The sequence below is a fragment of the Myotis yumanensis genome, unplaced genomic scaffold, assembly GCF_028538775.1.
Source record: "Myotis yumanensis isolate MYYU_CA2020_CCGP unplaced genomic scaffold, mMyoYum1.0.hap1 SCAF_8, whole genome shotgun sequence".
Lineage (NCBI taxonomy): Eukaryota > Metazoa > Chordata > Mammalia > Chiroptera > Vespertilionidae > Myotis > Myotis yumanensis.
The window spans coordinates 54,660,359-54,674,010 of record NW_027223759.1 but is presented as its reverse complement, the minus strand read 5'-3'; the positions used below and the strand labels follow the sequence as shown (position 1 = coordinate 54,674,010).

The window sequence follows — 13,652 nt, the reverse complement described above, 5'->3', positions numbered from 1 at the left end:
AGAAAGATGCAAGGTTGTAGGAGAGTAGAAAACAAGGCTGTCACCAAGTAAAACTGAAGAAAAAGGAAGGACATTTTCAGGCACCATCTTGCCCAGGTGGCTGAATTTTCTGAGTCCTTAGAGATTGTTTTCAGTTAAAATACTAGGCCATCCCCAGCTGGACAGCACACTGCATTATCAGACCGGAGTTCACCCTGTGACAGCTGAGGCTATGAAGGAGGAGCAGGAGGACATTTACAATGAAAGTGTGCGTAACAATCATTTAGCCAGCTTGTCAAAAAACTGCAGATTCTTTGTTTTCTGAATCAGGAGGTCAGGAACTCGCATGAAACACATGCCTGATTTTCAGGCAGATGGTGCATGAAGCAAACACCAGCTTAAAAGAAAAAATTTAAAGCACTTCCCAGGAGGGCACACATGAGTAGCCTTCCGTACTAGAAGGTTAGTAAGATGTGAGAAGGGGAGTTGTAGGGAGAGGATCTCAGAAGTCCTGGGAATAGGACAGAGACATCCCCTGCCCCAGGGAGGTGGGAGGGGGGGTGGAGATTCCCCAACAAGTCTTAATTATAAGCCTCCAGGCTGCAGCATATCATGATAAGAAAAGGTCTAGAGTCTAGAGGACACTTCAATTGATCTTATCCTAGTTTTGTCCTTTCAACGAGATAGAGATGGAGCTATGTGGACACAGCCTTTTGTAGTAACCTGATTGAATTCTATATCTTTTTTTAAAAATTAAATCTTTATTGCTCAGATCATTACAGTTGTTCCTCTTCCCCCCCCCCCCCACAGCTCCCCTCCACCCAGTTCCCCTCCCACCCTCCGCCCTCATCCCCCCACCACTGTCCTCATTCATAGGTGCACGATTTTTGTCCAGTCTCTTCCCGCATCCCCCACACCCCTTTTCCCCCCAAGAATAGTCAGTCCACTCCCTTTCTATGCCCCTGATTCTATTATAATCACCAGTTTATTCTGATGATCAGATTATTTATTCACTTGATTTTTAGATTCACTTGTTGATGGATGTGTATTTGTTGTTCATAATTTGTATCTACCTTTTTCTTCTTCTTCCTCTTCTTAAAAGATACCTTTCAGCATTTCATATAATCCTGGTTTAGTGATGATGAACCCCTTTAGCTTTTCCTTATCTGTGAAGCTCTTTATCTGACCTTCAATTCTGAATGATAGCTTTGCTGGATAAAGTAATCTTGGTTGTAGGTTCTTGGCATTCATCACTTTGAATATTTCTTGCCACTCCCTTCTGGCCTGCAAAGTTTCTGTTGAGAAATCAGCTGACAGTCGTATGGGTACTCCCTTGTAGGTAATTGACTGTTTTTCTCTTGCTGCTTTTAAGATTCTCTCTTTGTCTTTTGCTCTTGGCATTTTAATGATGATGTGTCTTGGTGTGGTCCTCTTTGGATTCCTTTTGTTTGGGGTTCTCTGCGCTTCCTGGACTTGTAAGTCTATTTCTTTCACCAGGTAGGGAAAGTTTTCTGCCATTATTTCTTCAAATAGGTTTTCAATATCTTGTTCTCTCTCTTCTTCTGGCACCCCTATAATTCTGATGTTGGTATGCTTGAAGCTGTCCCGAGGCTCCTTACACTACCTTCATATTTTTGGATTCTTTTTCATTTTGCTTTTCCGGTTGGGTGTTTTTTGCTTCTTCGTATTTCAAATCTTTGACTTGATTCTTGGGATCCTCTGGTCTGCTGTTGGGAGTCTGTATAATATTCTTTATTTCAGTCAGTGTATGCTTAATTTCTAGTTGGTCCTTTATCACAACATTGAGGGTCTCACTAGATTTCTTGAGGGTCTCATTAAGTTTATCGGCAGTTTCTAGAAAGTTCTTGAAAAACCTTATAAGTGTGGTTTTGAACTCTATATCCAGTAGTTTTATTTCCTCCATTTCTGTCATTTGTGTCCTGTTTCTTTGTCTTGGCATTTTTTATGCTTCACTGTGTCAATAGAGTGGCTTTCTGTGCTAAGTGTCCTATAGGGCCCAGTGGCTCAGCCTCCCCAATTACCTGAGGTAGACACTCTTGGTGCACCCCCTTGTGGGCTTTGTGCAGAGTCTTGTTGTAGTTAAGCCTTGATTGTTGTAGGTAACACTGGGAGGATTTGACCTCCAGGCCAATTGGCTGTGAGAATCAGCTGTGTCTATGGTGGGAGAACTTCTGTGCTGAAGACACCCTTAATGGGGCAAGACTTGCTTCAGTGGGGCTTTGGTGCTCACTGAGTCTGCCCCCTGAGTGTGTCCCTTATGGATGGTCCCACTCTGACCCCTGGGTACACTGGCTCTTGGATCTAAGGAGGTGCTAATCTAGCCTTTGCCTGAGGCTACCCAGCAGAAGCCAGCTATAAAGCAATGCAAGTTGCCCTGGGGCCTTGGGGCAGCTGCAGTTTGTTAAGTAATTTTCAGATTACAAAGGGCCGGGCCTTTCATATGCAAAAGCCTCTGTGCATGGCTTGGGCAGGGCAGGGTCCCAGGGGATCAACAGGGCGGGCTGAGTGAGCAGTATGGCTGCTCTCAGTCCTGCCCTCAGAGGCCCCGGCAATCGCTGTGAGCGCCTCCGAGAGAAAGCTGCCCTCGAGTTCCGACCGATGCCAGACAGTCCAGTTTCTCCCTTATGAGTCTGGGTCCCCAGAGACTCGCCCGGAACTGGAGCTCAGAGCTTGAGACTCCCTCCCGATTGAAAAACACAATCGTGTCCTCAGCTGCCAGCCCTCTCCGAATGCACCTCCGCACCTTTGTATTTTATTTCCGCACCACACCTCCTCTGAGTCTCAGTATGCTTTACTCTTTCCTTCTAGTTGTAGAATTTCTACTCAGCCTGCCTTCCTGTGGTTCTGGATGATGTCCGTTACGTCTTTTAATTGTATTTTTGAAGTGGTTGTGCGAGGCAGCAATCTCCGGTGTTTACCTATGCTGCCATCTTGGTTTTCCGATCTGAATTCTATATCTTAAAGTTTAAGGCTTAAACAGTTAAGTGAGATGCTTGCTAATGATCCAGTGTGTGCTCAAATGACATAGCCCAGTTTTCTTCGATTTCCCTTGGTTTTGGATTATCTGTGCAAATCCTTAAAGTTAATCAAAAGGAAATTTCCCCAATCAAATGTTTGCAACAGGTGCCCATATTCTAACAAGTTCATTTGTTTTAACCAAACTCTAAGAATTTGTTCTTCTGTAAGGGAAGACACGGTCCTTTCTCCGCTTCTCTACGTGGGCTGTGTACCAGTCACTCCATGAATCTTACTGAGAGGTTGTACTGTAACAAGTGTTATGGAAATGCCACCCTGGACCAGGGTGCTGTGATGTGCTACCCTGCTCTCCCTTCAGGACTGAAGGCCTTATTTCCCCAGATGCCAGGAGAGACCTCCTGACGTTAAGCCTTCTTCAAGGACTGCCTTGGCTGAAGAGTTTCTTTGCCTGATGTCACTCTCCCTTCCCAAAGGCAGCGGGCTAACCATGATTGGGCAGTGCAAGGCAATAAGTCCCCTCTCTTCCCAACAGGGGGCACATCCACCTTGAGAACACCTCAGAGAGTCAGTCAGGCCTGCATTCTGATCTTACTCTCTTCCCTTCCTTTCCACAGGTGTTGATCCTGAGAACAACCCCCCCAACAAACCTCCTGAAGGTTACTCTCTGCCTCAGAGACTGCTACCTGGGGATCCACTTGGCACAGACCTCCATCTTGGCCTAGGGTCCTTGCATCTATTTATTGTTAGCCTTTTGCTTCTTTGTATATAATCTCCCTTTCCAAGTCACTGAAAATGCAAGATTGAAGGCTGGTGTCTAAGCCATATTTATCTTGGAACATTCAAATATAAGGGCTAGAATTGTGTTATATTTCTTTGCACTTTTGGTTGTCTTTATATGATCCCTTGAGGGAAGCAACTGTGTTGTATATATATCTTTGAATCTCCTACTATTTGGGGGAAAATCACCAAAATCTTTTGCATGATGTTATAAATAGGTGATTTTCCTCCTTTCAAAACACACCTCTTTTGTAATGAACTAAGGTATATGTATTTCTGTCAGCACTGATTTTATCATAGATTATTACTGAGATGTAGCCATTCCTCCTTGTCTATTAATGTGTCTTATTTTTCTCCCCTAAGCACACAGCTTTGCCATTGTCCCTGGTGTATTATCTTGTTCCTGAGCTTAGGGAGAAAACATTCAGTCTTTTATCATTAAGTATGTTGTTTGCGGGGTTTTGAATTTTTTAAAATAGATTCTCCTTATCACTTAAGGACATTCCCTTTTGTTCCTAGGGATGTGTGTGTGTGTGTGTGTGTGTGTGTGTGTTCATGAAGTTATGGAAATTTTGTCAAATTTTTTCTGTATCAGTAGATGATCAGGTGGTTTTTTACCTTTATCCTATTGATATGGGAATTACATTAACTGATTTCCAACTTTAAACCAATCTTGCATTCTTGGGATAAATTCCTCTTGGTCATAGTATACAACAATTCTTTTTATATGTTGTTGAGTTCTGTTTGCTATACTTTGTTGAGGATTTTTGCATTGATATTCATAAGAAATGTTGGTCTGTAGCTTTCTTTTCTTGTAATATCCTTGTCTGGTTTTGGTATCAGGGTAATAGTGGTCTCAGAGAATGAATTGGACAGTGTTCCCTCCTTTTCCATTTTCCCATTTACCCTTTAATCCGCTCAATCTGGCAACTAGAAGATATCTTGTCAAGTCCATCAATGACTTCCATATTGCCAAATCCAGCAAACACTTCCTTTCAGACCTTGTCAAATCAGGCCCTTCAGCAGCATTTGAGCACCCTCCCTCTCCTTGCCAATATACTCTATTTTCTTGACTTTACATGCCCGGTGACCCTTCTACCTCTTTGGCCACCTATTCTCCGTCTCCTTTACTGGTTCTACTTAAACTAAATAGGTTTTAAGACTTGTCCCTGAGTCTCCTTCCTTTTTATTTTATACATGCTCTAGACCAGCCATGGGCAAACTACGGCCCGCGGGCCAGATCCGGCCCGTTTGAAATGAATAAAACTAAAAAAAAAAAAAAAAAGACCGTACCCTTTTATGTAATGATGTTTACTTTGAATTTATATTAGTTCACACAAACACTCCATCCATGCTTTTGTACCGGCCCTCCGGTCCAGTTTAAGAACCCATTGTTGCCCTCGAGTCAAAAAGTTTGCCCACCCCTGCTCTAGACTATTTCACTCATTCCCATAAACCCCTTCCCTATAACTTTCAAATGTATAAGACACCTTTATGTCTAACTGCCTAGTCCACATTTTCACAGGCTTGATTCACATATAACATGTCCCAACCTGAATGCTTGGTTTTCTCTTCCAAATCTGTATCTGCAATGAACTTATCTATGCCTATCAGAAAGCTGCGTTCCTAATTAACATCCCACTTTCCCCTTTATCCTCCAAGTCTGTCCTTACTAATTTGAGTCCAACTCCTTGTTAAAAACCTACAAGTACATTTTTAAACCTGACCATAAGCAACTACAAAGGCTTTACCTGGCAGGCCTCATGGGGGAAAGCTGTCCTCCCCACACCAGACTTCATACATAGACAAGTTCAAGGGCACTCAAATAATTCCAGAGGTTGATATCCTAAAAAATATATCAAACTAACTGCATGACTTTCCAGCTGTGTATGATATGCAACCAAGAGGGACTAGTATGACACAAAATGTCCTGAAAGAAACCCTCAGAGATTCCTACATAGGGATGTGCAAAAGTAGGATTGTATGGAAAATAATACAATAATTAATAAATAATAATACAAGACTAAGCTGTGTTTTGTGTACTCACAACTGCAAACCTACTGTTGCCTGCCATTATTGTTCCTGAAGATTTATAGTGACAGATGTTTGATCACACCCTTCACTGCTAGTGTGTTTGTGTGTTTATTAATGCTACACTTAAATTTTGCTCTCTTACTATCAACTTTTTTAAAAAGGCAGCATTATTTTATATTGAGATACAGAAGTACAAATCTTTATTCCACTCACTCTTCTCTGTCTTACCCATTTGTTGACCCCACTGAAAGAGCTATCAGTTCACTCAAATTTCGGTCTCTGACACATCACTTTGAGTTATGTTGGGCAGAAATACTATGTCAAAACCCAAACTCTGCACAGGAACCAAAAAGAACAAGAAAGGAAGAACACTGGTACTGTAATTCAGCACTGTACAAATAAACGTGCTCTCTGCTGGTAGTGGTAAAGGTCAGGAGAGCTGGAATCTGGCAGGCTGTAAGGCAGAGGAAGCTTTGAGCTGTAGGAAGCTGAACAAATAGATAGTCTTGCGAGTGAGAAGCCCAGAGCATCACTAAGTCATAATCGGCTAAAAGTGACAAAGGATGGTGACAGTGTTCTTTGCAGAACCTCAAGGAGAATATTATAGTTTTAAAAAAAAGTCCCACCCTATCCAGTTTGGCTCAGTAGATAGAGCATCGACCAAAAAATTCCGGGTTCGATTCCTGTCAAAGGCACATACCTCGGTTGCATGCAGGAGGTAACCAATTGATGTGTCTCTCTCACATTGATGCTTCTCTGTCTCTCTGTCTCTTCCCTTCCCCTCTCTAAAAAATCAATGGAAAAATATCCTCTGGTGATGATTACCCTCTTCTCCACCCCCCCGCCGCCCCCACAAAGTCCCTACTATTAGGATCATGTGAAATACATGTTAAATTTTTTCGTATTGGTTTATTTTTAATAAGGAAATTTATTAGGGATGGAAATGGAAAGAGAAGCTGATACAAACAATGATATCTAATGCAAGAATCCAAGGAATGTAGGATTACATGCACATATACCTGCATACGAGCATTCAGATTCAGATAGAAAAGGCTGATGATATGACAGTATTTTCAGTACGAAATTCTTTCATGCTGGTTGTTAAGCTGCTGTCCTGAGCTGCTTCAGTGTCCTTTGCTGCCCTAGTCTCCTTTGCACTTCCCTCTCCCCCTTACCTCCTCACAATCCGGCAGCTAAGGGGTTAATACCAGCAGTTAGGAGTCTGGGACTCCTAACTACCACCTTGAGGTCTCCACTCAGACTGGTCAATAGCCCATACCATATTGGTTGTTTAATGTCTTAAGACCACCCTAGTATATTGAGGCATGTTGCATAGAATTACCTCCATATTATTTTTGACTGATGAAGAATTATCTGCAGCAGGATCACCTTGGGCGCTTGTCAAAAATGCAGATGCTTGGGTACCACACACTGAACCCACTGTGTCTCTGGGAGGGGGCTAGGATATGCATTTTTGAGTCTCCCCCAGGTGGTTCTAGACTATCATATCAACTATAGTCTGCATTTTCTAGCACAGAGCAAATCAGTCTTACATCTAGATGCCAAGTTCTTTGAAGGGAGGGTCTTAAGTCCTAATACTCTTGGTATTCACCACTGTGCTTACCTAGTTTAGTGCTGTTGACAGAAAATAAAGAGGAAGGGTAATTGGTTCAGAAGTGCATGCTGAAAGAATAAGTTAGGTTTGATGATGACAATAACTTTGATGATGATGATGATGATGATGGCGGCTTATCATGTGCCAGGTCCTACGATAAGTGCCTTAGATGCACCTAATAGTACTGCTATTCTCTCCATTTTGTGGCAGGAAACTGAGACTTAAGATCTCAACATTGGGAGGAAGGACTCCAATATTGGTCTGTCTGATTTAAAGCCTAAACTCTTTCTTATTCCCTAAGCCAGTAGTCGGCAAACTCATTAGTCAACAGAGCCAAATATCAACAGTACAACCATTGAAATTTCTTTTGAGAGCCAAATTTTTTAAACTTAAACTATATAGGTAGGTACATTGTTATTAACTTAATTAGGGTACTCCTAAGCTGGCCTTTGCTAAAAATGTCCTCAATCTGATTGAGGTACGTTCGCTGAGGTCGACCCCTTCCAATTCTCCCATCCACACTTGTCTTGTATACTTGTTTCATCTATCTTTTCATTCATGCTCTCTATATGTCCAAACCATCTCAACATACCTTTCTCAATCCTCAACACTACATCGTCTTTCACTCCACAACGTTCCCTAAAATTAACTTAATAAACTTTACTTAAAGTTTTAAGTCAACTTCGCACTGTACATGCACGCCTGCACGTGGCATTTTGTGGAAGAGCCACACTCAAGGGGCCAAAGAGCCACATGTGGCTTGGAAGCCACGGTTTGCCGACCACTGCCCTAAGCCATACTGGCTCTTAGGTCACAAAAACAATTCTACAGATAACTCATCTATCAGATTATTTGGAGTTAATCTCTTCAATTTGCTTTTGTTTCAAATTTATCTGCTGTATTTTATTACATGTAAGGAGGGGAAGGTAGACATAGAAGATGAGGAGATTATAAAAGCTATACTCTGACTTGCCGATCCCAAGGTGAAGGAAATTGAATATAGAAAGTAGAAGACATATATAAATATTACCCAATACTTAGGAACCATTGTAAACATTTTATGTAAATAAAATAAATTAGTAAAGTACTAACTGATAAAAAAAAATGTTAGAATATTGCAATACTGTCACTGTCACTGGACCTTGAAACTCAGGTTATGAAAGGAAAAGATTTTGAGGTTATACCTGGAAATCGAGTAATAAGAAAAGGGAATCAATATGAGAACACATAGTGGAGAAATAATGAGAACAACTGCCATTTTAGAAAGATCGTCAAGGGCCAGCTGATGCTTGGACTTGATGATGGCAAGACCAGCAGTCTGGACTTGGAGAAATGAAGACACCTCATGAAAGAGAGTGGACTGAAAGGATAACTGAGCTTCATACACAGTCAGGTTTGTTTTTAAGTATTTTGTCAGAAGCTGGGGTTAATGAGATCACAGAGTATGATCATTTGATTCTGGTTAAAGTGTCCTTATACACTAAGCTTAATGAAGAATGGCTAATTAACATCTTTTGAACGTAAGGAAAAAGGAATAGACATCAGGATTGTCCTTTCAAGGCAAAAAACAAACAAAATCAAGTCTGGATAAATGGAATCAGAGTGCTTATTCAGACTTCAGTATAGCAATCCCTGTGCTTTTCTTTAGATACAGTAACTTCCCAATCATCTTTGATTCATTCATGACATAGGGGGAAGAGGAGATTCACTCTTACTGGGATCCGGGCAAAATCCCCACTTTTGGTCTCTTTCATAGCGGCTGGTCGTGGCACACCACAGTAAGTTGTCTTCTCGCCCTTCCCGGGTGCATTCGTGATGCCACTGGTGGTTATACTGGAAGGGAAACATGCATGGCGTCCCGTGGGCATTCCCTTTGAGTGTATACAAATCTAGGAGAAGAAAAGGACAAAGTCAAATAAGTATTATGCGAGCTTCATCTTTGGAAACTGTCCTAGAGTGAACGCATTTTTCTCATAACTGAAAACCTACAGTGGGCAAAACTCCTGCTAGACCAGAGAACCATCGGGACTCCACTGTCCAGTGAGTGTAGATGTGCAAGGCTGAGCGCGGGTTCACAATGGTGTGTGTACATACTTAACTCCTTGGGTATTCACTATGGTGCTCTACTGTGGTAGCAAACACATTTGTGAAAGGATGAGAAGGAAAACTTAATGGAGATTTTACTTCAAAATATCACCTATCTCAGTGATCAGCGTCTGAAACTCAAGAGCTTCGCAGGCCTTCATTAATTTATTCATCCAACAAATATTTATTATGCACTTCATGTGCTGAGCACTGAGGATATAACAGTGAACCAACTGGCAAAAGTTCCCTTTCATAAGGATTTTCTGTTCATAAGGGGGAGACAAAAAGAAAACAAATACACAAGTAAACATAATTTCAGGTAGTGATAAGTAGCATGATGAAAAACAAGATAGGGTAGGAAGACAGAATGACTGAGAGAGAGAGAGAGAGAGAGAGAGAGAGAGAGAGAGAAGAGGCACTATTTTGGATCAGGTGGTTAGTGAAGGCCTCTCTGAATAAGAAATGGGTGAAGCAAGGGTACAAGTATTTGGAAAAGGGTTATCTGGCAGAAGGAACAGCAAATATGAAGAACTTGCAACAAGACTTGTGTGAGATGAATGCAGAGGGCCACGAAGGAGGGAGGGAGGTGGGGCCAGGGAAGTGGAGAGTGTCAGCTCACAGAGGCCCGCTCTGCCACATTATGAACTTTGCCCTTTACTCTGAGTGTAGTGGGAAGTCACTATTGGGTTTTGGATGAGAAAGTCACATGACCAGATTTTTGTTTTTAAAGAAAATCTGGGTGCCGTATGACAAACAGAACCCATGCAGGGAGGGGGCAAAGAGGGGCAACTAGCTGGGAGGCCTCTACAGCAATCTTGGAGACATGGCAGTGCCAAGGTACCTGCTGGCTGCTTTCCCAGAGCCTTTCAATAACCTGAGAAATGGGTTTAGGGGGCCCAAATTTAATATGCTGCTTGCTTTTATTTATTTATGTTGTCATTTGTTTGTTTAAAAATGCCAAATATTACAGAACTGTAAACAATGACCCCCCCCCCCCCAAAAAAAACACCCATTATTTTCCATTTCCTAGCACACACCAAATAACCTAACAACAGTCTGTCTTTAAACATCTCTTCACGTGACATCACATGGATGCCAGCAGGGCACTGGAGGCACTGAGTGGCCTGCAGACACACTCCATCCCTGGGACTGAGTGTCTGCAACAAGAGAAATGGTGGCAGGAGAGGGTCTTATACTCATCCTGTCAAGTCATCAACTTCAAAGACCTTTCCTTCCACCTTAATTTTCTCTTGTCCTCCTCTGCTTTCTCCCCTTTCCATGGATTCCCAAAGGGAAGTGTTTTCTCCCCTGATAACTTTAACTTCTGAGAAATTCTGCTTCTTTAGGAGAATTTAGCAAGTCCCAAGACTCCAGTCATTTTTTACATTAAGTGAGTACGCAACTACAAAGTATTTGGCAGAAGTCCCTTGAAGGTCTGGATGCTGTATACCTCTTTCATATAATACACTATTCTGCAAATCTTAACTTATGCAAACTTTCTAAATATATCATTTCATGAGTACTTTGGTTTATATATTTTTTTACCTTTGTGCAGATATTCACAAATGCCTCCACCGCCTGACATGTAGGCAATCCACTTATGAAGGTTTTGCCAGGAGGCCACCAGCGTGTTGTCCTTCACCTGCACCATGTACTGCAGCGGGCCGGTGATCACCTTCCTGTGACAGCGCCACCTCAAGGAAACGTGGGTGGAATCACACTCATAGATGCTCAATGGCTGCTCTGTATCAGATAAATTCAGGCCCAGGCAACCGCTGCCTCCTATATTAAAGAGGCCGTGGTTGGAAACCCATTTCCACATCATGTACTTGTTTGGTGGTTTGCAGTTCTCCAGGGTCAGTACAGATTTGCCTGCTTGAATGCATTTCTTGAGGCTCTCACTTTGGATAACAAATATTCCTTTATCTGAAAGAGCAAAATAGAAGATATGGTATGGGTCTTTCATATATAATTACCTAGTATCATGAGGATGTGTAAGTTGTGAAACGTCACAATTGGCAGTCGTTTTGAACAGATCTGGAGTTGATGGGTGGGGTCCAGGAAGGTTTGTTTGCTCAAAACAGAGGAGTTTCTTGGGAAGCATAAATGGGTTCATTAGAGCTCATGGGGGACCTCTGACCTACCATTAAAACCTCCACGGCCCTACAGTAACAAAGGCTACCTCTTAGTCCACTCAAGAATGTTCTGATAGAGAAGGAGCTCTCCACAACTGGATAGAGAGGAGGCATTGGGAACAACACTCAGGGCTAAAGGGGAGGGCTGTGGGGTGTCCAGAAGTATGGTGACATTTCGGTGTTCTCCAGACAACTGCCTGAATATTAGGAACATGGCAGCTGAATCAAGAGCCACAGAAATAGAAATTTCTACCATTAAATTCCTGCTGAAAACCCAAAGGACAGAGACAAAGTGCTGCTTTGTGTCTTGATACAAGATGCCATGCTGGTGAGAAAAAAATGCTTCTCCATGTTTTCTGTCTGTGCTGGATCTATCAGGAGTGGAATAGTGGGGACCTTTGCTATGGGGATGGCCTCTTTGTAGGAGCAGCCTTGTTGGGTGGGACCGGTGGGAGCAGATAGATGCCAGGACACTAGCTGAGTTCACACACCTAGCTACACAAAAGATGTAAGAGCACCATGTTGGCAGCAAAGGCACACAGGCCACATAGAGATGTGCCAAAAGTAGTCATTTTGTGATAGAGCTTTGAACTTCCAACTCCCCGGAGCAGAAAGAGGGATCTGGGTGAGTTCTCTGAGAAAAGCTGACAGGGCCTGGAAAACACTTATTATAAACTAGAGGCCCAGTGCATGGATTTGTGCACTGGCGGGGTTCCTCAGTGTAGCCTGCAGGGATCGGGCCAAAACAGGCAGCCCAATGCCATCTGCCACTCCTGTTCATCCCTGCCCCGCTGTGCCTGCTGCCACCTCCACTTGGTAGGCTTGCTGCTGCTCCGCTGCAGTCTCCGGGCTGTGGCAGCCAGCCGTGAGCCCTGCATCTGGCGCCCGTCAATCAGCTGAGCAGCACTCCTGCTGTGGGAGCACACTGACCACCAAGGGGCATCTCCTGCGTTGAGCATCTGCCCCCTGGTGGTCAATGCGCATCATAGCGACTGGTCGACTGGCCATTCAGTCACTTAAGCTTTTATATATATAGACCAGAGGCCCAGTGCATGAATTTGTGCACAGGTGGGCCCCTCGGCCTGGCCTGCGAGATCGGACCAAAACTGGCTCTCTGACATCCCGAGGGGTCCTGGATTGCGAGAGGGCACAGGCCAGGCTGAGGAACCCCATTGGTGTACAATCGGGGCTGGGGAGAGATCGCAGGAGGGTTCCAGGGCGTGTCTGGCCCATCTTGCTCAGTCCCAATTGGCCGGACCTCAGCAGCAAGCTAATCTATTGGTCAGAGTGTCTGTCCCCTGGTGGTCAGTGTATGTCATAGTGAGCAGTTGAGCAGCCTTAGCATATCATTAGCATATTATGCTTTGATTGGTTGAATAGCAGACCGGATGACTGGACACTTAGCATATTAGGCTTTTATTATATAGGATAACAATTATGGACTTGTCCTCCTGAAGGTGGAAATCATATATAACTTTTTAGGTCTAAGCATGGACAGTCCTGAGCATGGTGATTAAACATGCTGGCAGGTGCTGCTTAGGCCCTGGTTGCTGAGGTCACTCAGCCCAGTGTCTGGTCAGGTCCAAGGGCTCTTTTGTTCTCTCATTAGCTAGGTTCTTCTCTTATATGTTACTTCCTGTCCAATCTTCTAATATCTGAAGGGACATTATCAGGTTCCCTTAAAATAGCTGCAGTTTACTGCAAGTCGTGTCATGTAGCCATGGGATAGCAGGGACAAGCAGAGGTCTTCTAGCAACTTGGAACAGTGTAGAATGAGCCTCCTCACATATCAGCACATGGGAATTATGCTTTTTTCGTTTTTTGGGTTTTTTTTTGTTTTTTTGTTTGGTTTTTTTAGTGAAAGTTCTGTTTTCTTTTTCAAAGTTACTGAGGCCGAGAGAAGCTGATTTACAATAATGAAAATCACTTAACACATTGTTAAAACAGCTGTCAATATATACATGAAAGTTAACTTCATTTAATAATCTGATAATCCCCCTTATAAATATACATTTAAGGAGTTGAATTGT

The 13,652-nt window shown here is 43.0% G+C and overlaps 1 protein-coding gene across 2 annotated transcripts in view; it reads right to left on the bottom strand.

Annotated features, from left to right (window-relative positions):
* Window positions 1–13,652, bottom strand: part of PLA2R1 (phospholipase A2 receptor 1) — a 104,892-nt gene that overhangs the window by 74,602 nt on the left and 16,638 nt on the right. For both annotated transcript variants that reach the window (XM_070422895.1, XM_070422896.1), the window contains exons 2-3: window positions 11,033–11,413; window positions 9,118–9,291 (exon numbers count right to left, since the gene is read on the bottom strand). In XM_070422895.1, the coding sequence (XP_070278996.1) occupies window positions 9,118–9,291; window positions 11,033–11,413 (555 nt within the window). The remainder of the gene's footprint in view (window positions 1–9,117; window positions 9,292–11,032; window positions 11,414–13,652) is intronic.